The sequence below is a fragment of the Peromyscus californicus genome, unplaced genomic scaffold, assembly GCF_007827085.1.
Source record: "Peromyscus californicus insignis strain IS unplaced genomic scaffold, ASM782708v3 Scaffold_24__1_contigs__length_46423439, whole genome shotgun sequence".
Classification (NCBI taxonomy): domain Eukaryota; kingdom Metazoa; phylum Chordata; class Mammalia; order Rodentia; family Cricetidae; genus Peromyscus; species Peromyscus californicus.
Window position 1 is genome coordinate 22,885,243 of NW_026294535.1, and position 24,636 is coordinate 22,909,878.

The window sequence follows — 24,636 nt, forward strand, 5'->3', positions numbered from 1 at the left end:
AGATCTAGCTATACCACTCTTGGACATATACCCAAAGGTCACTCAATACTACCACAGTGACACTTGCTCAACTATGTTCATTGTGGCTTTATTCAGAGTAGCCAGAAACTGGGAAAAAAACCTAGATGTTCCTCAACAGAAGAATGGATAAAGAAAATGTGATACATTTTCACAATGGGCTATCACTTAGCTCTTTAAAAAAATGATACCATGAAGGTGATCCTAACGAAGATCATAAATGGACAGTGGGTCCCTACTGCAGAGGACAACACCCACACAACTCATTGCACATGGAGAAGTGGAGATGATGTCTACACGGAGCCTACAGAAGGTACTCTGTAGGATACTGAAAGAGAAAAGTGGACTCCAACCCAGCCACAAAACCCTTGCTCTACAATCTGTCCTGCTTGCCAAATATGCTATGGGAGCACAGAACTCACAGAAGTAGCCAACCAGTGTCTGACTTGACCTAAGGCCCACTCCACAAGAAGTGACCAATACCAGATACTGCTAGGGTGATCAAGAATCAGAGACTAGATAGTCCAGAGACCTAGAGTGAACCCAAATACTACCAGTGAAAAAAATTTAAAAAAACAAATAAACAAATAAATAAAATGACTAATTATACCCTGCTATACTCATAAATCAATGTCTTATCCAGTCATCAGGGACGCTTCCTCCTGTAGCAGATGAACAGATGCAGAGATCCACAGCCAGAAATTACTCAGAAAGAGTCCGTGGAACACACAGTTCTGAATAGTATGTGTCCATCAAATCCCTCCCCTCAGAGTTCAGGAAATCCCACAGATATTGCAAGAGCCAGAGAGGGTAGAGGACACACCAGGACAGCCGACCTTTCTTAATCAGCTAAGCAAGGTGTTTTGAGCTCACAGAGACTGACCTTGCAAGCACAGGGTCTACTTAGGTTTGAACCAGGTCCTCTGTGTAAACATTACAGCTTCTAGCTTAGTATGTAATGGGACTCCTAACTTTGAGAGCGAGTGGATCTCTGGCACTTGTGCCTGCTCTTGTGACTTTATTTCTCCTGCTGGGTTGCCATGGCCAACTTCGATATGATAGTTTTTTTTTTCATTTTATTATATTTTATTCTGTCATGCTTGGTTGTCATTAATTAGAAGCCTGTTCTTTTCTAAGGACAGACAGAAGGGATGGATCTGGAGGGCCGGGGAGGTAGGGTGGAACTGGGAGAAGGAGAGAAAAGGGGGAACTATAATCAGGATATATTGTATGAGAAAAGAATTTATTTCCAATAAAAGGGGAAAAAAGAACTAAAAAAAAATTTTAAGGGAGAGGGCAAACTATGATGGCAAATTACAATACAATTTTATTTAAACAGACTTCTTTAGCAGCATAAAAACAAAGTAGGCCATTTTTGAATTTCTTTTCATTTATAGCAGGTCAATCCTTTTTCACTGACTAAAACCCAGAGGGGCCATGTGGTAGTTTGAATAAGAATGGCCCCCATAGGCTCACATGTTTTAATGCTTAGCCATCAGGTAGTGCCATTACTTAAGATTAGGATTAGGAGGTGTGGCCTTGTTGGAATAGGTGTGGCCTTGGTGGAGGACATATGTCTTTTCCTAGTGTCTCTTCCTGCTGCCTGCCGATCTTGCTGTAGAACTCTCAGCTACATCTCCACCACCATGTCTGCCTGCATGCTGCCACGCTCCCTGCCATGATAAAAATGGACTAGACTTCTGAAAGTGTAAGCCAGTCCTGATGAAATGTTTTCCTTTATAAGAGTTGTTGCAGTCATGGTGTCTCTTCACAGCAACAGAACACTGACTAGGACAGGAAGTGTCCCTAGAAGGGGAGTGGTTTGGAAGAGTCAGCACCAAGGCTTCTTTGGCTCAACAACCTCCCTTACTGTCCAGGGAGATTTTTCTCCATGAGAAGATCAAGATCAGAAGAGACAATATAGAACTTACATTCCTGCTCTGCTACTTTTTACTTAGACACCATGTTGCCTAAGAACCCGGTCATAATTCTTTGTGTGATGTGGCTTCACGGGATGAAAGTCACCCAAGGGATTACTTAGCAAAAAGTCTATAAAAATAACAACATGCAGTACTGTCCATCAGCAACTAGAACACTATGAAGCTGAAAAGAGCCAGAACACTACAAATGCAGTGATAACTACAGTGACATTTATTGACTGCTTACTTACCATGTGCCCTTCAACCTTCTCAATTATCATTCCAACCAGACAATGAACAAGGGGGAGGGCGTTTCAAATCACTTTGTGCAAGGTTATGTGACACGTAAGTGGTAAAAACCAGATAAAAACAAACATTTTTTTTTGGGGGGGGGTTATAATACAGCAAAAAATGAAAAGATGTTCGTGATGAAGTACATAGGAATCAGGAATCCTGAAGCTAGGATTTGGCTCAGTTAGAAGAGTGCTTACCTGGCCTGTATGCAACTTAGGGTTCAATCCCCAGCACCATACAAAACCAAATGTGTGGATTATGTCTATGATAACATTTTATGAGATGATGGCAAAAAGAATAAGAATTTAAAGTTCATCCGTGGCTATATCATTTGAGGGCAGCTAGGGTTACAGGAGACCCTCTCTCCATATATAACAAAACAGACCCCTCAAACTAGTACTAACCTTTTGAAACAATAATGCTGAAAGCTACCACTTACTGTGTACTTATCTTCCTGAAACTATATTAAATGTTTACTCTCCGTCTTTTAATTCTTTAGATTTACAGAATGATCCTTTGATTCAGATACTAATGCCATGATGATCAAACCAAACCACAGAGACTTTTAAATAAGAGGTCCAAAGTCACATAGCTAGTAGTTAAATTGGAACTGGGTAGTGGACACACAGCCAAGCAAGAGCCAGTGGTCCTCAAGCTGAACTATACACATTAAAATCACCTGGGCTTCCAAAACTTGAAGGCTGGGCTTCTGGGAGTGAAAAATTAGACTCAAGTATTGGGTTACAACTTAGATCTTGGCATACTGCAGATGTTCCCAGGTGTTTCTGATGTGTACTAGGATAGACAGCCACTGTGTCACATAAAGCTAAGAGTACTGTTTCAGTTCCTCACACACAGCATTTACTCTCAAGGTCACTGACAGGACTTGGATTTGAGAGTCATCAGTAAATAACAGAACTTCAGGGCTACCAATTTTGCCTATGGTAGAAGATTTATTAGCATTGATTTTAAGCAAGAAAATTATAGATAGCTTAAAACAAAGAGTCCCAAAGCAGATGTAGCATCTTGGGTTTTTTTAATCAATGTCAAAGCCCACTTTGTCAATTTTAATTGGGTAGTAAATTCCCCACATTGTTTCTAGAAATCATTGAAGAATTCTATGAGAGGCCCTAAAGGATCTTTGCAAAACTAAGCTCAAAAAGAGATGGTTACCTGCCTAAATGCTACTTGGGGGCTGGTGTAATGGTTCTGTAAGTATAAGTGCTTGCCTCTCAAGAATGATGAACCTGAACCTACAGTCAGATGCAATGGTTCACATCTGTAATCCCTGCGCTCCTACTTTGAGATGGGGCTTCGGGACAGGAAAAATCAGCTCTGGGGTCTACAAGCCAGCTACCTGGAGGAAATGAGAAGGGAGACCCTGCCTCAACACCGTAGAAGGCAAGAACTGATTCTTGAAAGCAGTATTCCCACCTCCACACCCTCGCCATGCAAGCACCCACACTCACACATACATATCACACATGCATAACATTAAAGTTAATTAATAAAATACTTTTAAATAATTTCTGCCCTACTTTACATGGAACTTTACTTTTGATAGACAAGCAGAGAATTTTTCCAAGAAGTAACAGTTATTACTCTTGAAATACGTGAACAACACCATTATTTCCAACATGGTTTTATGAGTCTAATTTTAAAAAAAAAGAAGGAAATAATAGAAAAAAAGAAAACAGAAGTCCCAAAGAGAAACTTTGGAAATGAAATGGTCTGTAAAGCGATGGAAACTGTCTGCAACTGAAATTAAAAACAACTTAAAAGTATCTATGTGGTTTCTCCAGGGCAAATAAAAAACTATTAGAAAAGGGTAAGGCAGAAAAAAAGACAATGCTTGATAAACACGATCTATTGAGAGGAGTGAGAACAAACCAATTTTATGAAGACATTTTCTCTCAGGTGAAGGAGGTAAGAAAATGCCACCATATTCTGGGATTTCCTGCCCAGTCCTTTCTTCAGGGTTTTTCCACCAAAGCAACTCTCAGGAAAACTCATAGTATATATAAATTGGGCAAGGGATAAAAACACAGCTCATTTTCAAAGGTCTGCTGATTCAATGGCCCTATTAAGAAAGCATGCAAGGAGTCCTGGGTCTCATCCCCAGCACCTAAGATTCTCAGCATGGTGTATTCTAATATTCAGGGGGTAGAGACAGGTGGACCAGATGATCCTCAGGTATATAAAGAATATGAGGTCAGACTTGGTAAGACTCTGTTTCAAAAAGAAAAGAACAAAAAGAACAGAACAAATGATAGGGCTGGGGCGGCAGGTCAGTAGAGGCCCTCGTTCCCATTCTAGCCCCTAACATCACATACATTATAGTAGGCATTATAAACAAAGCTCTCTGGAAGTGGAGGCAGGAGAGGGATTTTTTTGTAGATGTGATGTCAATGTGTTGTTCACAGTGAGTTCAAGGACAACCAAACTAAATCAGGACCTCACCATCAGCCCCATCTATATAGGAGACGCAAAGAAGATCCTGGACCCTGCGGTCTTATCTAACAGGTACACTAAGCAGCTAGCCACAAAATGGGCTAAAGCTGGTAGCTTAGAACAAGAATTCTCCCATAAGGCAAGCATGTCCAGTCAGCCTGCTACTCTAATGCATATAGTTATTTCCTTCTCTCCTCCTTTTTTCAAACCCTTCCTTCCTTCCTTCCTTCCTTCCTTCCTTCCTTCCTTCCTTCCTTCCTTCCTCCCTCCCTCCCTCCCTCCCTCCTTCCCTCCCTTCCTCTCTCTCTCCCTCCCTCCCTCCTTCCTTTCCTCCTGGGATCTTACTGAGTAACCCAGGTTGACCTTTAACTCACCAATATAGGGTCAAGTGTCATCTTTCGGTCTCAGCCTCCCAGGTGCTGAGATAGTGGTGGGAACACCTCATCTAGCTCTCAATCACATTTTTAACACGTAAGCTATTTCTCCTTTAGAGTACAATATTTTCTCTCATTCCTGGGACTGGGAGGAAGCCACTGATGTGCAGAGTTCTCAAACCTGGGGCTTTAGGTCCCTGACATACTTTTCCTCTCAGCCCTGTGTCTTATGGAATCACTCATCTTTGCCATTTCCTCCTTAGCTGGAGTTTTTCCCGTACCGTGTCTACAAATTTCAAAATAGGTCATGCACTGAAAACACAGGGAAATAAGCTATGAATTCCTGGCCTTTTCTATCTCCTTCAGCTGGCTAGTAATTGTTTTAAAAAGTTGGCTCATTATCCCTATCCTAATTTTCATATAGATAAAACATATAAAATACATATTATTACAACACCACACTGTTTCTGTGCTTTTTAAAAATGAAATCTTGTATTAATTTAAATTGTCTGTTGAGGTGTCCTCTGGGAATTAATTGTTTAAAAAAAACCAAACCACTGGCCAATTTAAAAATCATTGATGAGAATAACAAAATCAATCTCTGTTGTAATAAACTCTATTTTCAAGAGTGCTATGAGGCCTCTGAAGGATGTCTCCCACTAGGCCATGCTTTTCTAGATAATAGTAAACAAGTATATTCCGTTATGAATGCACAGCCCTACAGATGATACCTAAGGACTTCTGTTTATTCTGCTAGATTTGTTATGATTTCCACCATGGGCTGAATCCAGAAACTGATTTGTGAACATCAAACCAGAGACCTAGCCATATGAATAATTCTAAATCTCCCGAGGATGAGTTCCTTTCAAATTGCCCAGGTTTGGTGGTGTGAACCTTCACTTCTGCCCCTTGAGAGGCAGAGGCAGGAGGATCACAGTTTAAGGCTACATTGAGAGACCTCAGGGGGAAAAGAATGCCATGTAAAATGAGCAAAGACTCCACATTCAATTTACCATGACAGCTCCTAATGGTGAAAGGCAGAGAAAAGCCAAAGACCCAGGGGAAACATATCACAGATAAGGAGAGAGAATTTTCAAGTTTCTACATTCAGCAAGAGTTAAAAATCAACCTCACTTTTGAAATCCTCTTAAAAAAAATCACTTGAATTTCCCTTGAAGTACACTATGAAGCACATCTTCTCAGTGTGCTCTTGGCAGTCCGTTGGGCTGTGTTTTGGTTTAATTTCCAGCTCTGTAAATGATCACCATGCTGGCACTGAACATCCCGTGTTGTGGTTGGCTTCCACTTCCGAGGCCAGGTTTTATTGAGGGACAAGAGGATATGTTTAAAAACACTACATCTGCACTCCACACCACAAAATGTCTACACCACCACGAAGCACAGGAAACCGCACACATGCCATAGAGAGCGCCTTCCCGTGAATGACTCACCGGTGATAGCAGAGTATTTATAGCATCCCAGGTGTGTGTGTGTGTGTGTGTGTGTGTGTGTGTGTGCTGGGAAGTGTAGCCAGGAGAACCAGGTCTCTGTCTTCATGGGCTCATGTTGGAGAGGTAAGTGGTGGATCCCACAAAGATGTAAGGAAATACAGACTATAGATGCTGATGGTGCTGGGAAGCCTAAGAATAGAAGGGATCTTAGGATGCAAAGGGGGACTGATATGAGGTACTGTTTGAATAAGCCTCGACAACAGTGTCGGGGCAAGCACACCAACTTTTGGATGGAAGCATGACAGATGGAGAAATGGGTGAGGTTAATGGTCTAGAGCGAGGCTTCTCAACCTGTTTCAGGGGTCAAACAACCCTTTCATAGGGGTCACAAATAAGATATTTACATATTAGTTTATAACAGGAGCAAAATTACAGTTATCAAGGAGCAATAGAATCATTTTATGATGGGGGGTCACCACAACATGAAGAACTGTATTAAAGGGTCACAGTGTTAGGAACATTGAGAACCCCTGGTCTAGAGGGAGGTGTTTGTTTGAGCCTGAGACAGCTCCAATCTCTTTATTGTTTTTGGAACTCAGCAGGTACAATTCACTTCTTTAGTTAAGCCTTTCTGGGTTAAGAATATATAGACAAATTCCTATAATGTAAATGGTTTAGTGTGGTGATATATTGTGTACCCTAATAAACTTACCTGAGGATCAGAGGACAGAGCCATCTGGATCTCTATGAGTTCAAGGCCACACTTGAAACAGAGCCAGGCAGTGGTGACACACACCTTTAATCCCTGTACTGGTAAACAAAACATGCCTTTAATCCCAGGAAATGATGTCTGGGCAGAGAAAGGTATATAAGGCATGAGAAAACAGGAACTCACTCTCTTTAGACTGAGCATTTTGTAGAGGTAAGAACTAGTGGCTGGCTGCTCTGCTTCTCTGATCTTTCAGCTTTCCCCCAGGTTTTTTATTAAAAGACATTTTAAGGTTTGAACAATAGTTTAGTGCTTTCTATTGGACCAGCAATATTCTAAGATGTATATATATATAAAAATTCCTGTGACAAACTCTGAGGAAGTAGTTATTACTTCACTTACAGGTGGGCACAGAAAGCCTAGGTATCTAAGCAACTCCTGGAAGGCCTTAAAGCTAAGGGGAGACAAGGCCTCCATTGGTATCAATTGAACCACTGATTCTAGGCTCACCTACTAAGCTCTACTGCCTACCAGAACATCCATTTGACATAAGTTCATGAGGAGTTTATGGCACAGACTGGCATTAAAAAAAAAGACGATGTGGTTTAGTCAAATTATGTATAGCAATACTCCCTATATGCTATATACTCAGAAAGGAAAAACAAATGGATTAGCATGAGATGTCAAGTTGGAGGTTGTGGGAAGCCAGCTCCCACCTTTTAAAGGGTTCCTATGAGGAGGAGAGAGGCATAAGGAATCTGTAGACAGAAAGATAGCAGAGATGAGACAGAAACACAGGAGAGCTTCGGGAGGACCTGGATCAAATTCCACCAGCCCCTTCTGTCTCCTCTAAAGGGCTTTTTATAACAAAGCTAAAGGGTGAGGCAAAAGACCTCCCCCTTGCTAGATCAAATCATATCACACAGCCAAGTGTAGACCCTTCCACACACCTGGTAACCATGCCCATGGTCAAGTCATCCCCTTATGCAGCCGTGCTGGGTAAAGCAAGCTCAGATCTCACTGGGATACCTCTGTGGGCTCCCATGCGAGGTAGACAGCTTTCATAAGGGCATCGTACATAAACAATCCAGCACAATCTTAAATATTTCCTAAACCAGATACCATCCACACACACGGGACAATGAAGACTGGCTTTTTGAGATACAGCATATCCAGGCTAATCTATGACGATTCCTAAAAGTATCTAAAAGTTAATCTGTACAGATGTCAAGGTTCACAATTCTTTAGGTACTAGTAATGTGTCCAAATATTTAGTGCAAAATAGCTCTGGTGCATTTGATCCCTGGCCAGGTCCACTGAACAGGGAAGAGAAAAATCAAAATACATTTTGACAACTTAAAGTGATGAATTGCTCCTTGATGGTCAAACTTCAGTGACAGAGTGGATTATAATGCTTGGCATTTACTTGGCTTACACCCTTGACCCTGGCTTGTTCTGAAGCCATCACTCACATATGCTCATCTGGCAGAGCTTTGGATCTTTTATCGACTGTCACATTTTTTAAGCACATCTTAAGTGATCACCACACATTTGAGGAGTGCATTTCCCATGAAACAGATGAAAATTCAGACCACGTTTTCAAAGAATGAAGTTATCTGACATCTCCATGTTATCTACCTCTAGTTCCTGCTGTACAAGCACCTGCATCAAACACTCAGCAGTTCCAGCTTCACCAAGTGATGATTACTAAGTACTTAGTACTTACAATGATGATTACCAAGCATTCAGTACTTAGAACAAGTACAAAAGAGTAAAAGCATGCGTTATCAATTCTGACTCGGAATTTTTCGAATTAAGTGAATAACAAAACTTCATTAAAATGATTTGAAAACCTGTAATCAGTTTTGCATATTCTAGGGGTGGGACAATGGCTTGGTGGGAGAGCATTTATCTAGAAGAGCACTTACCTAGAATATAGAAGGTTCTGGTTTCAAGCTTCAACATTGTAAAAGAAAAACAAAAACTAACAACAACAAAATGACCCTGGTATATTTCTAAGTAGGTTGATGTTGCCCTTCCTAGGGAAATTTTTAAAAGGTAAATGCATATTTCTTTATCTGCATTTAAGAGATGTTTGGTATTTATTGCATATTAATTTGTGTATTATTGTGTATTTAAATATTTTATGTGAAATCACAAAAAAGTTTAATATATGAAATTATTCTAAAATGTATCTCTTGGTTTATCATAACAACTATACGGCAGAAATGTGATATGAGAGTCATCAGATCATTCTATGACAACAGCATAAAAAAAATTCAATAACAACCTTTCCAAAGAACGAGCCAGCTAAGAACCCTTTGTAACAAGCATGTGCCCTTCTAAACACTACACCAACGTTAACTAAACAATTCAGTCAACTTCAGAGTTTTCTGAGGGCTTAGGAAAGAAAAGGAAATACACTTTCTTTCTAAGAATTCTTGTGAGAACTATATTTCCTGTGATTGAATGAGTCCTTCTGAGGAAAAACAAGCAATATGTTTCAGGTAATCCAAAATAATTTAACTTCTAGGTGTCTTGAAGTCCCTGCTCTCCGAAGATGCAATACAGCAAATGACCGAGTTCTTGCATTTGAAGGCACTGGATAAGTTGCAAGGGATGCGATGTTTTCAGATATAATCTTGAAAATAAAATTACTATTTTTTTTAAAAAAACATAAGTGGTAAGCCTTTCGAAAATGGCAAATATGCATTTGTTACATGTAGGGGTGCAGGGACTTGGGTCTGTCCCATTATATCTGTCAGGTCTCTCTCGGAAACTCACACATAGTAGACATAGACAATACTTTCTGGCCTTAAAGTCTGTGCCATTTCATTTCCCAGTGTTTTTCTGAACAGGATCTATGAATCATGTGCTGTGGGGGGAGCAGTGAAGGTTTCAACTTGAAATGTCCTACAAAAGGATAAACATGTTGAAAACTTGGTCCCCAGCGTGGCCAATATTGAAAGGTTGGATCACGAAGGTGCTAATTCCGTACGTGATGAGTTCATACTGAATGGGCTAGAAAATAGTTCTGGTTCAAAGTGGGGTGTTAGGGATAGGTCTTTTGTCATCTTTTTTTTTTTTTCTTCTTTTTGGCTACAGTGAGACATGCAGCTTTCCTCCTTCATGTCTTGTAGCTATGGTGATGTAATTACTGCCTCTGGCCCACAGCAATGGAGCTGGCCAACTGTGAACTAAAACCTCTTAAAAGAGAACCCACAGCAAATATTTCTACATTCAAACTACTTTTCTCAGGTATTTGACACAAATGTCTAACAAAGATGGATATATTAGACGCATATGCTAAAGGGACTGTGAATTAACCTCAGGATTCCATCACTTTGCTCAATTGCACCCCCCCCCCCCCAATGGTTAATATACACTCATTGCCAAAACTTGGATCACAACATCTTTGTGGTGCATTGGTTCAGTATTTCAATGCCTTGGGTTATGTGATAGTTATTAAATTTAAAATGAACAGTCACATTAAGGAGTTTAGAGCACATATTCTGAAACTAAATTGTCTACATTTCAGGCTGGCATTTCCTGTAGAGGCCTAGGCACGTTACTCTGCCTCCTCTTCCATATACAAAAATGGGGCATATACCTTTTTTTTAAATTTAAAGATGGATTCTGCTATGTAGCCTGTGCTAGCCTAAAATCCACTACTCATTATATAGCTCATACTGGCCTTGAACTCCAGATGTACACTGCATCACATGACTGAGAACTTACAAATTTTAATACTTAACTAGTACAGTTAATACTAGATTGATTTTTTAGATAGGGACTCACTATATATCTCTGTCTGCCTTGGAAGTCAGAGGTTCCCACATGCCTCCATCTCCCAAGTACTGGTATTAAAGGCTTGTACATTACACCTGGTTTGACATTTATTAATGAAAAAAACACTGGTAATTTTCTGTTGTCCAGCATACTCATATTTTATTCTCTGTAATAATTCATAATACACATGAAAACATAGATCTATAATACTAGGATTAATCAAATAACTTTCTAAATGATTCTTTTTCTTTTCCGATTTTGAAACAGGGTCTGGCTATGCAAGGACAAGCTGCCCTTGAAGTCACAATTTTCCTGCCTCAGCTTCCTGAGTGGTGAGACAATAATCCTGCACCATCATGCTGAGCTTGTCATATCCTTGTTCTTGTTTAGGTGAATGTTCCCTTCTTTTTCATCATTCGGTGTTCACGGTTTATATACATTCAGATGTAATGATAACACATTTAAAGCAATGATATGGTTTTGCAGTGTGGAGGGTTATAATCATTCATCTGTTCCTCATAAGCGTTCCCTAGATATAGGAAATGTTTGGGAGTTATGGTGCCAATTAGCATACTGGAAAATAAAATGATAATGTCCTGTTATGCGATGAAGGGATCACTAAGCATATGCATATGTTTCTAGTAAAGATTTCCAAGACTGATTAAAGAGCAGAGTCCTGTTTGGGTAGCAGAACAATTCCATCTTCAAAACCCAAGGAATCCATCATTCCCAGTGCTAGCTTAAGAAAATTATACAAAGAAATGAGAAAGCAGCCTGGGGAAAGACAACTCAGTGTAGGTGAGAAATTAGAAATGACAAATATGAATCTCTTTTCCTATATGAAAATTGATAAAAGATGTATCTCAGGTTTGCTGTCTAAGGAGACTGAGCCATACAAATTCATTTTAAAAATGCTTCCATCCTCTAATATTTGTGTATTACTACCTTTCACATATAACTTTTATTAATGCTGGTATCATTTAAAAATATATTCATCGAAGTGAAGAAGTGTCAGTGATTATTAGGGGTTATGTACTACTGTAGCTTTGATTTGTTGACAGTTTGTTTCATGTGGTTAAAATAAAGAGGCAAGGTGAAGGGCAATAAAGAGCATGGGCAATTATAATAGATTAAAGAACTTAAACTTAACAAGAAAATGAATATTGTTTAAGAAAGAAAAATGGCCCTTACTTTCTGGACCTATAGTGTTAAATGCACCAAATACATGAAATGATTTTCCTCAAAGAAGCTTTGCAAATGACATTAGTTTCTGGCAAGGATTTCAGATGCTCATTTTCATATGTCTTATCAGATTTCATGTTTAAAGGAATGAAACAAAAAAACAAACCGGAACAAGGAAAGATACCATAAAGAAAATCCACCTATCTCCTACACACTTCAAGACTTCAGCAGCCAGGCCAGAGTAACTTGATTAAGAAAGAAAAGAATGCTTGTTTTATATCTGTGTATTCTAGAACCTGCTAAAATTGGTTCCATCACAGTTTCAAAACCAATCCTGATCACCTCCCCATGTGATTTAAGCAATTAATGTTTTCCAGTTATGAATTATTGAGAGTGGCTCATACCTATCATCTGGTAAATCATTCTAACCCATCGTTTCAAAATTGTTCCTCTCTAAAATTCCGCATTACGAAGCTCAGCGAGTTATTTTCGAATGAAAGCAATTTAGTGATTAGGAGACCATTTCAAATTCTTTCTTGTCACAAGATCTTTAATGGCACCACATTTGCTCTCTTTAACTTGCCATTTATACTTCAAAAACGGAAATGCACACATGTGGTAAAGCTGCCTTCCTAGGAGCAATTTTAGTAAAGATTGCTTAAGAAAGTGACACACAACACACACACACAAACTGGAGATGAAAACCCCACATGAATAATGGGAGCTGCTCAAAAGACATTCAACAACAAAGAAACTGAACTCCTATAGTTTTCACTTTGTGATAAAAATATGATGCAACTTCCTGACCACATTTTTGTTTTGTTTTTTTGTCCTTTTTTGATGTGTGTGATTATGTGTGTGTGTTATAAATATTTGTAAGTATGAACAAGTGAGTATGTGCACATGTATGCATTCTTGAAAGTCAGTGTGCAGGTTTGAGGATCTTCCCCCATATCTCTATGTTTTGAGTCAGGATCTCACTTTGGACACGGAGCTCACAGATTCAGATGGAGTTGGATGCCTAGTAAGTAATTTGTCATTGTCTGCCCATACTTCCCTAGCTCTGGGGTTACAGGTGCACACCAATATACCTTACTGAGTTCTGGGGAGTAAAACTCAGATCTCAGTGCCTGTGCTACAAGGAGTTTATTAACTGAGTCATCTCCCCAGATCCTTAGGACAGCTCTTCTCCACAACAGTCATCTGCTGCTTTGATGTCAAGGGAAGTAACAGTTGTGTACAAGCCAAGGATAGAACATGTTATAGCCCATACAATTTTAGCCCTTCCTAAAAAGGTAGCTCTCTTTTCTCTTCTAGGAATTATCAAAACTGTTACTGCCATGCACCTAAACAACTCAAGCAAGCAATGACGGATATTTAATTCTGAGATGGACCAAGTAGCAAGGACTTTAACAGCTCAGTGTGGGGAAACAGTCATCCAAGAGGACAGAGACCATCTTAGACCACACCTTAGACAAGCATGCTCTAAAAGCTCCCTTTGGACTAAGTCTCACCCTGAAGTCTTAACTTTGTCTGCCCGCTCTAGTTTGCAAACATATTGATAAATGCCTGTAGTAGGAATGTCACCCTTGCATTTGACCACCTGCAGCATCTGATGAAATTCCCATCCTTACCCTGGGTACCTGATCACCTGAACTGCTTTCAGCAACAGTCTCACTAAGTCAGAAGCAGGAATCCTCTTGCCTTGGAGTTTTCTAGTGATCTCCCATCCACTCACATCCCGACTCCGGCAGCTACTGTAGAAGAAGGAAATCTTTTCCTTTTATCTACCTTGATTCACTGGCAGGGACCCTTGCAACAAAAGATAGATTAACAAAAGATAGATTAACAAGAAAATCCACATCATTTATTTGGCTCAGTTTTTATGTGACAATTGTAACTACAGCATTTGTAATGCTAGATTTGATGAAGAGTAAAAAATGTAAAGTAAGACAGGAAAGGGGAATTTGTACCAAGTCCAGCAATATGGGGTAAGGGAAGCTTTGCAAGGCCTGTTTGTTTAGATTCTCCACATTGCTTCCTCTTTGGAGATGACAGTGCTCATTGCTCTCTTATAGGGAAGGTTCCTCTCATATAAACATCTGATGGACTCAGGGATGGAGGTGTCAGAAAGTGCCTTCTACACATGCCATTTCTCACATTCCTTCAGCATAATGTATTCAGTGTGACAAGCTGCCTCACATAGGGAAAGTACTTCTGAAACTATGCTGCAACAAATCCACAGATGTCTTTGTTAAATTTGAGTTGAGCCTGATCTCTCTCTTCTGTATCACAATAGTCTTGACACCCAACACAATAGTCTTAAATAAAGACTTCTGGCCATCAAAGTCAACATGCAATGTGGAAGCCTTGTCTATTATAACATTTTCAGAATAGCTTGCTAAATTGTGAAATCAGCCTAGATGTTCACCAGTGGATTCATGGATAAAGAAAACATGGCAGAGATACATAATAACATATTTCTCAGTCATAGGGAAAGACAAAATTACATTGTTTGCAGAAAAATGCATAGAACTAAAGATCATGTCAGGAATGTGAGAAATGGCATGTTCAAAATAGATTTTCTAACTCCCCAGTCCTGAAATATACCCATTGTTTCCTACAATTAATAAATGCTAACAAAAACAGTCTCCTTTCATATTTTAAAGTAAACACTTTTTTTTCTTTATCAAGGGCATTGGACTGAAAGGAAATGAAGTTAGCAATCTATGAATTTTCTATAACCTTCTTAAATCATTGGCTTTGGGACAAAGTATAAGTTTTCTCTAGATTAGTGTTTATATAACTAAGGAAGATTAGTGGAAGACTCAGAAGCAGAGAGTAAACTGTTTTTACTCTATACTATATTACTATATAGTATAGAGTTATTACTTGTCTATATATTGTATAACACTATATTACCTTATAGTATAGAGTTATTACTACATAATTACAAGTGTGGGAAAAGACTTTCTAGCAGCTTTTTGTTCCTGTTTTAATGTACATTTAGGGGGGAAAGGTTCTATGCACTCAATCAAGGACCCAAAGGATAAATACCTCTAATGACAACAGAGACAGAGGAGGCAGCTGTGGAGGTGACCAAAGGGGATTTGGAGAAAGTGTGGACCGTCTGCAGGTGGCAGCCATAATTCCCCCTCATCCTCCCAGGTGGGACTACTGGCCAGTGTGGTTTTGACACTTGAATTTTCAAAGAAAGCGAGAGTCAAGTTTCTCAAAGGAGAAGGGACTGGATGTGATTTTAGTGTGTGGTCCCATGACTCACACAGTTACAGCGGCAATTCCCCACACTGAGTACCACCCCAAAGAAACGGCAGTAAAAATAAACATGCTTCAAGAATATAATTAAATGGAATCCCCCAAGGTTGGATGTTCCTTAAACTAGAATACTCAAGTTGATTTTCTTTATAGCCAAGAGCTAGTTAAGCTCCTACCCATTTCTTACCTCCACTGAAGGGTCTTTTATGTTGTGGCTCTAACAACACACACACACACACACACACACACACACACACACACACACACACATGCACATATTTTTCAAATTGTGTTTAAAATTGATTGCATGTGGACTGTGAAAAACAACAGTACCTCCTGAACTGTAAAGTGAACTTAGATCATCCCAACTACCTTGCCACAGAGTGGGTTGCAACTTGTCCATGCCAACAGCAAACAAATGGATTGCACTTACCACCAGTGTCTTCTAATTATGTGACTTGGGAAATCAGATAAACAAGAGAAGGACTGTAGCCACTTCAGAGGTACATTTTTGTTCTGGTTTATCTAACATTTGCAAAATAGTGTGCAACAAAAGAAACGAAAATGTAAGCAAAGAGAAATGAATGCACCAGAAAGCTAGACTTTGTAACTTGTCGGCACAAAGGCACAGAACAGTGTAATTTGGAAAAAGTGATCTCCAGAGAGAAAAGTCTCCATGGAGATACGGGTGCAGCCAGATCAATATTGATCCCAACATAAGCAGCTTTCAGAGAATTGAGCAGCGATTCTGATCCTACTGAAGTTACACAAGAATTAGTTATCTAATTTCTAAAATGCATATCCAAACAAATATGAGAAGAGCTATTTATAAACTGAACAGAATACAAAAATTGGTAATTAAATTTGAGAAATGAAAGTCTATTGAAGACTTTGTTTTATAATGTCTCCAAGTCAATTGAATATAACCAGATTAAAATATGGGGACAAACTAACAATTTCTTCCTTGATTAGAATTTGCATTTTTTTCGGTTAGTTTGACTTGCTACATCATTCATATTCTAAACTATAAAATATAGATATATTTGAAAGTGAAAAAGCTGTGAGAGTGAAAGATTTATGTGCAATATTGAAGCAGTTTTTACTTACATAAAGGATCTGGTGATTTTCATATATACATATATATATATATATATATATATATATATATATGCCTAAAAGTCTATAGATATGGATATATAGTTTTTCCACATCACAGCAACTTTTGGAAAGTCTTTGGAGCAGCCAGACAGTTCCTCCCTCACTTATAAGCATGCTTTAACTGCTTCCCAGGCAAATTATTATTAACCCTGTCATTTTTCCCCTAACAAAACAGTGATCTCAATAATTATCTCCAGAAAAGTATCCCTTAGATAGTCAAATCTGAATCAGTCTAGCTTAACCTAATTTCATGGTCTCTTGTTGTAATTATGGTTGAGAAATAGAATTCCCACCAGAAAGCAACTATATGCTCAGGTTATTTTATACTCTTTATACCAGAACAGCCCAAAATAATTCTAAATGCTCCCTCCTTGAGTTCCAGTATTTGTGTTTAATTCTGCTCTACCCACCTTCTCCTATAAGCATATTTACTATACAAAGGTATTATAAATTAAAAGTAATATATTACAGAATAGATAGGTTATCTACTTTGTCATAGTAAACACATTTCTTTGAATTTTTCCCACATAATCTCATTTTGAACTTTTGCCATATAATGACACACACACACATACACTCACAGAGAGAGAGAGACAGAGAGACAGAGAGACAGAGAGAGACAGAGAGACAGAGAAACAGAGAGAGACAAAGAGGGGGGGGGGGAGAGAGGATAGCTCCTGCTTTTGTTTATAAATTCATGTATCCATTTAAATTTTAAGTCCCTGGGAAAGGTAAAACTCAGACATGATATTTTTGATTAAATAATCTAGGGGACATATTTTCTTTTTAATTTTCATACAATGAATACAACTGTAAAATATTTATGAAATATTATACCAGTGAGAAATGTAGAGTATGAATAAAACATGTAGCATATGTCAGAAGGCTGAGTCAAAAGTATAATCTATCAGTGATTTCAGAAATCCATTTAGAGGCATAAAATGACTCATTGCATAAGAACACACCTCAACAGGCAGCTATTTGTTTTATATGACTACTTGAGACCTCAAAGAAATACAAATTCTTAGGTACCTCGAAGCTTTCAGAAACCCATGAGTATTATTTATGTATGTGCACTTCCAGACAACTATCTTTATTCTTTAATGAATTTATGCATTTTTATGTCCTTTCTTTTTTAATCTCCAGAACTTTCTTACAAAATAATGTCTACTGAGGCTTGTGACTAATTCTTCATTTTCTTCACACCCGAAAACTGCCTCCATCACTAGGATGGAAATGGAATCTTGAAGGCCACCAGTGGCATCTTATTCTCTGACTCATTAGACATCCATATCATTCTTTCTCTTTGCCTTTTATAGCAGTATTTGTGTTCATCAGCTAGGATTTCTAAACCCTGTACTGTCTTTGATGTTTCCACTACCCCACAGCCAGATGTAGCAATTCCCAGGGCTGGGAACTTGGCTCTTTCCTCTCCTTTTATGCCTTCTCTTCCATGGTGGTTTATTCACCTTGCTGGTACTATGTTACTTGCTGTAGATCACTTCCATATCTTTATCTTTAACCATACACGTTTTCTGGATAGCTTCCTGAATGGAATGTCTAACAGACATTTAGGCTAGGGCTTGGGAGAGAGCTCAGCCAGGGCAGTGTTTGCCAAGCAGATGTGAAAACCTGGCTTTGATTGTCAGCAGCCATGGAAAAACTTAAGTGTGACTGTGCTCATCTGAAGTCCCAGAGCTAGAGAGGTGGAGACCTGATGATCTGGCCAGCTAGTTCAGCCAGCCCAGATGAACTGATGAGCTTCTGGTTCAGTGAGAGAATATGTCTCAGAAAGTAAGGTGCAGATTGATAGAAGAGGACACACAAAGTCAACTGCTCACCTCCCCAACCTCTTCCATATAGGCACGCATACCTCTATGTGCATGTACCATGCATACAAAACTACACAAAACCACACATCCATACATTCATTCAGAATGTGCTAAGTCTGTAGCTGGAGTTTTCCTGTGTCCACCCGGCTCCCGCAGCCACTCAAACCCAAGTAAACAACCAGAGACTTCCATTACTTATAAACTATATGGCCATAGCAGGCTTCTTGCTATCTAGTTCTTATATCTTAAATTAACCCATTCTATTCATCTATAAGTTGCCATGTGGCTTGTGGCTTACCGGTACTTTACATCTTACTTCTCATGGCAGCAGCGACTCCTGACTCAGCCTTCTACTTCCCAGAATTCTCCTCTCTCCTTATCCCACCTATACTATACTTCCTGCCTGGCTACTGGCCAATCAGCTTTTTATTTATCAATCAATCATAGCAACACATTCACAACATACAGAAAGACATCCCCAGCGTAAGTCTAAGCTTAAGAATGTATTCTTGAAATAAACATACCCCTCTGATGATCTCATTTCTGTTTATGGTATTTCTTTTATTTCCGAGTTACCTTAATTCAAAATTTGAAGCACTTAGGTGAACAACTAATTTTCCTACTCACATGCTATCAACTACTACTTGGGTTATGTATGTTTCCTCCACTCCTCTCTATTCATGCTTTTACTTTTGACTGCCTGATACTTACAATGATCCTTTATTTGGTCCTATCGAGGCTGGGTCTCTCAAACCTACTTCTCCAAACGCAATACATATTTTCATGTCATCTTAATTACTACTTTCATTATATCACACTGTTAGTCAAAATTACAGAACACAGACTTCTGATCTATAAGTGTGATGCTCAATGCCTTTTGCCTGTTTTTATAAGAGTTATCAATTTCCTCCCATTCTCCCTACCTCTATGTATGAGTATGACCTGACCCCACTGCCAAAATTCTCCTCTTCTTGCTAAAATCACCAATAAAAATTGTATTACTACAGTTTCTTTAAGCTTTCCTACTTGAATTCAAAACCTTTTTAGATCAACCCAGGTGAAAGTAATTTCTCCTATCCATTTATTTAGCACACAATTTGTGTCCCCCACAAAGCCCTTATTAGACAGCATTATTTACTGCTCTGATAGTCAACTGAGATTTACATGTTCTCTCCTCCCCTGTTTTCCTACATTAGATTGTATATTTCCCAAGGTCAGAGTTAAATTTTTATAACATTGAAACACTATTTCATTAGACATAGAGTCGTATATAATGTTGACATTTGAATTAAAATTGACTGGAATGAGTATAGACCATAAACAAGTCTGCCCTGAAAACCCAAGCACCGAGAATTTTGTCCTCTGGACTCCAGAGTGGATGAGAAGTCAAGCAAAGGTAGGTGACTTTGTACCATGCAAATTCCCCATTCTTCACATTAAATTCTTTTATCCCAAAGATAATGCAGACTTTGGCTTCATTCCCAATCAAAGAACAAAGTAGTTGTCTTTAAATGTTCCCTCTAGTTCTTGAGAGTCAGCAGTTTTTGATGTGCATAAATGGATTGGGGGAGGTAGATGGAGAAGGACTGACACAGAGTTAGTTAATTCAATACAAGGCTCAACTTAACTTATAAAAATGAAAACTAACAAAACCTAAAATATAACACCAATAAAACCCTTTCTGACTGTAAAAATGCTTTGATATAATCTACTTTTAGAGCAATTTCCCCACAATGTCAATAGAATAAAATTTTAAGATGAAGTGTGCCATGCTGTAATAAATATACCTATGATGTGTGCTGTCAACAATCACATTTCTCTACTTATGCCCTTCAATAAGGCAACAGAGTGAACACTGCTGAGGCAGACAATGCAAAATATAAAACTATATCCCACTCCTAATCAGCTAGTCCTCTTTCATTATTCTACCACTTTGTCACTAAGGCTACACTACAAAAGGTCAATTCACCTCAAAATAAATTCTGTAGACCAATATGCTTTTGTATAATAAAAAATACATGAAATATTAAAAGAAGTGAAATCCTACTTTATTAAGATATAAGTATACCCCAGAAATAAAAAAAAATCTTAAAAAAGATTTTATTTTAAATTATGTGAACATGTGGAGGTTGGGGACAGTGGGGGTTGTATACATGAGCACAGTGCCCATGGAGGCCAGAAGAGGGCATCCCTGGAACTGGAGTTAGAGGTTTTATTAAAGTGGCGGTTAGGAGGTGAAGTTATGTCCTTAATCACTGAAACATCTCTCCATCCCCATCAATAACATTGTAAACATGGTGATAATAATAGTCATCACACAAGCCACCCACTTTATGTTGCACAGTTATGACTACTTCACATAAGCACTGTTAGATTTTCAGCCACCCTCATACAGCATCCTGATGAATAATACAGTGGCAATGGTATTTATGTAAGCAAACAGAAGAGAAACTCGATGACATAAAGTAAGAGTAAGACTTGCTGAGTGTGTAGATGAGTAAACTAAAAAAGAACAGCAAGTGAAACTATTTAAATAGGCAAGGAGAATTGATATCCATTAGCTCTCTTCTCATATAATCAGGTAACTGACAACGGCATTTGTTCAATTAAGTATGGCAAGGACAAGAAAGCTTTTATGAACAAAGGGAATGAGCAGCAAGATAAATGTTAGGCAGGTGCTTTGATTTAGATCAAATGCAGGATTAAGTTGCTCAAATAGTTCTCTGTTTCAGAAAAGAAATATAATATTGGCATGGCTTGTGATTCCATCATTCTGGCCTCAGTGACACTTTATGTACACTAGAGTATCAACTGAAAACCCAAATGATTAGAAAATTCATTGGGAAAAAATGCACATGTGTTGACCAATTAATTATAATACAATTAACTTTTTGTTTAATATGAACTTTATAGCAAAGCCCATAAAAAGCACTCTTCCCAGATATGGAAAGGATCATTTGAATAAAATGCATTTTCAAAAGCAGTCTGTAGCACATTTGGGATGAAATAATTGGGGGTCTCTTGGAAAAGAGGCTCTGCATTGGAGATTAAATATCGATTTTATGATTTGCCTAGTCATTTAAAAAAAAAGCAACCCCATAAGTCAGGCCTGCAGTCTGTGGTACCTAGATGCCTTTTTCTGTTTTAGAGGCTCATTAAGCTCAGACACTTGTTTTTCCCTATTCTATTATTCTGTGGTAAAGACCATCATTCACCCAATCACACAGGAAAAATGAAAGTGACCTCATCTTAATGATCATGAAGTTTATATATGTTTTACTACATTGATCAACACAAATGGAGAAGGAAAACGAACCTCTCTGTTGCTTGCCTTTATGCCACTGCAGGTTTAAGACTTAACATTTCTGTTTTTAAAACTACATGGGGGTGTCACACTCCAACATTTACAACGTTTTTGTTCTGTTGCATTCCTAACCCCCACACTGCTTCATTTTCCTCTAAACACACATCACTGCCTGAGAGATTATATAGTTTCCTTATTTCTTCCTTCTCTTCTGCTCAGATACTCAGTTCTCGATAGGGAGGCTCTGTGTCCAGTGCCTAACATAGTACTTGATGTTCAGTAAACATGCAAAATAAGTAAACAAGTTGACTGCTGTGCTGGTTTGCCAGATAAATGATGTATATTTCCTCTTGTGGTACAGCCTCCCCTCCACCAGCCCCCTTTGAAATTCATTAAGCTTTCTTTCTTTGCAGACAGTAGGCTAAATGACAAAGTGACTCTGTAAAGTTGTGCTGCCAGGTGAAGCATTAACTTCTCCACCCTTCAGCACCGTTGAGACCACAAACGCAGCTGCGAGTTACAATAAACAAATTCTGATGAACTATCTAGCAAAGAGAGTAACAAATGAACGCACAATAAACTCTAGCTGTCATTGCTCCTGCCATTAGGATTATTTCCTCCTGTTGTAAACAGCTTGCCAGTTCCTCAGTTATCTCATAACTATGTGCAGTGGTTCAGAACAGCTGTGGCAAAACATGGATTCTTGGAAAACTGAGATAAAGAGAGCTGGGAAGAGTACAGAAGCACAGTGGTCCTATGGCCTTTCCTTGTTCTCTCCTGTGAAGGAGGTGCTAAGGCAGACATTTATATCTTTATCTCTGGTGATGGGACATAGAATCTGAGCAACTGGTCCTTGCCAGAGTTCCCTCCATCCATCACTTCTGAACCTGCTGCAGTCCCCTTCACCTATTACATCTGCATCATACTCCTCAGTCTGCCAGTTGTATTTGAACACCAATGGCCATAAAAAAACAAACAAACAAAAACCATGCAAACCTTCCCTCTCCTTCTTTGGGTCTTCATTGCTGAAGATTCCTTTGTGATAAAATCTTAGATGAACGTGTATGCTTTTGTTATGCTAATCTTTCTTTTGTTATGAGGCCTCAACATATTCCTGTTTATATGATAATATATTACTATAAGTGAAACTTGATATTTATATACATGGTTCAGCTCATTATAGTTAAATCTTATGGGGAAAACAAAGCAAGAAACACACTCTGGTTCCTCATAGGTCTCCACTCTCACAAGACTGCAGCTCCACAGGAGTCACAGCACTATATCAATTAATTGAATATACTCTTTCCCTAATATACTTCATGATCTGGAATCTCTGCCTCCTTCTCAAAGCGGCCCATTTATATGTATTTGCCCAAAAGATGCAACACTATAAAGAAACTAGACTGATTCTAGTATTTGTATTGCACCCACACATATATTTTCATTACAGTATGAAAATTGCATTTCTCAAATGCATGGTCTATATTTGAAGAGCAGGAGAGAAATTTTTGCTGTTGGACAGTGGTGCAGAATGTATATGAGAACAAATGGTCAGTACAGGAATTCAGGGCTGCGAAAAATCCTGCTCGTCAGGCTGCTGTAAGAGCAGCTCTTGGCTTTTTATAAATAGTAATTCTATTCCAACAGTAATGATCTAATTTATATCCATCTTACTTTCTGGAAGTGAGAGTACCCAGGGAAAACTTGTAATGAAAACATCATTGATAAACTTGCAATGCCAAGTTATGAAAAATGAGGACTTTAGAATATGAAATAGGTACATGGCTGAAGGTTCAAATGCGGTGGAAGACAAACAGTAAGTATTTATCATTAGAGGAACAACCGAAGCTTTCATAGAGCTAATTTGAAGATTCACCAAAATAAAAGATATCTATCAACGATCAAACCTGTATTCAATAATGAAAGTTAATGGCGATCTACAAAGGTGGGGAGAGAAATTCCTGGGGAAGACAAAGAAACTTGAACCACATGGATGGTGTATGATTAGAGGGGCTGTACAGTGGACATTGAAACTGAGACACCTGGGAGGAAAAGATGAAACAAGGCGGCATAAATGACAATTACCACTGAACGCTCTAGGACCAAGCCTTCAACAGCGGTGCCCACTGGGAAAGTACTTACATTAGGTCTCAGTCTTGCTGCCAGATCATAATATTTCTCAGCTGCTTCATTGAGGCTAGCTTGTCTGTCAAAGGAAAAATAAAATAAAATTCTATCATGTATTTTAAAATTGAGGCATTGAGGAGCAGAACGACAGTAACTTAAAAAAAATTACAACCACACTGACTAAACAGTAAGTTCCCATAAAAAAGTCTGAAATGAACTTACTATTATTTTAAAGTACTACAAATGGTATCCTAGCATAAGCCCATTGGATATGTGTTGGTAATTAATATTTACATGTTTGTCATAGGAAAAGGTAATTTCCTCTTCAAGATAACTCAAATAATACATAAAGATTCTCCAGTTACAAAATGATAACCCCAAAAAAGATTTAAAAAGTCAATTGTCAAAATATTTAGGTGTTGATTTAAAAATGTATTTATACATATATATGTGTATCTGTATAAGTTTATGTGCACCATGTGCTTGCAGGTTCTCACAGAATCCAGAGGAGGGTGTTGGATTCCTTGGACCTGGAGTTAAGGCAGTTATGCGATGTAGGACATTGGTGTTGGGACATTAACTTGGGTCATTTGCAAAAGCAATAAACACTTAAAACCACCATCTTTTCAGCCCCTAGCTATGCATTTTAAAAATAAACATAGTGAACATTTGCAAGATTTAAGAAATTATATATTCATTTTACATGCTCTCTCTCTGTCTGTCTCTGTCTCTATCTCTTTCTGTCTCTGTCT

General features: G+C 38.5%; 1 protein-coding gene across 1 annotated transcript in view; it reads right to left on the reverse strand.

The window, feature by feature from the left end:
- Positions 1–24,636, reverse strand: part of Tmtc2 (transmembrane O-mannosyltransferase targeting cadherins 2) — a 412,694-nt gene that overhangs the window by 39,214 nt on the left and 348,844 nt on the right. Inside the window, exon 11 of the mRNA XM_052753250.1 lies at positions 23,900–23,963. Within this exon, the coding sequence (XP_052609210.1) occupies positions 23,900–23,963 (64 nt within the window). The remainder of the gene's footprint in view (positions 1–23,899; positions 23,964–24,636) is intronic.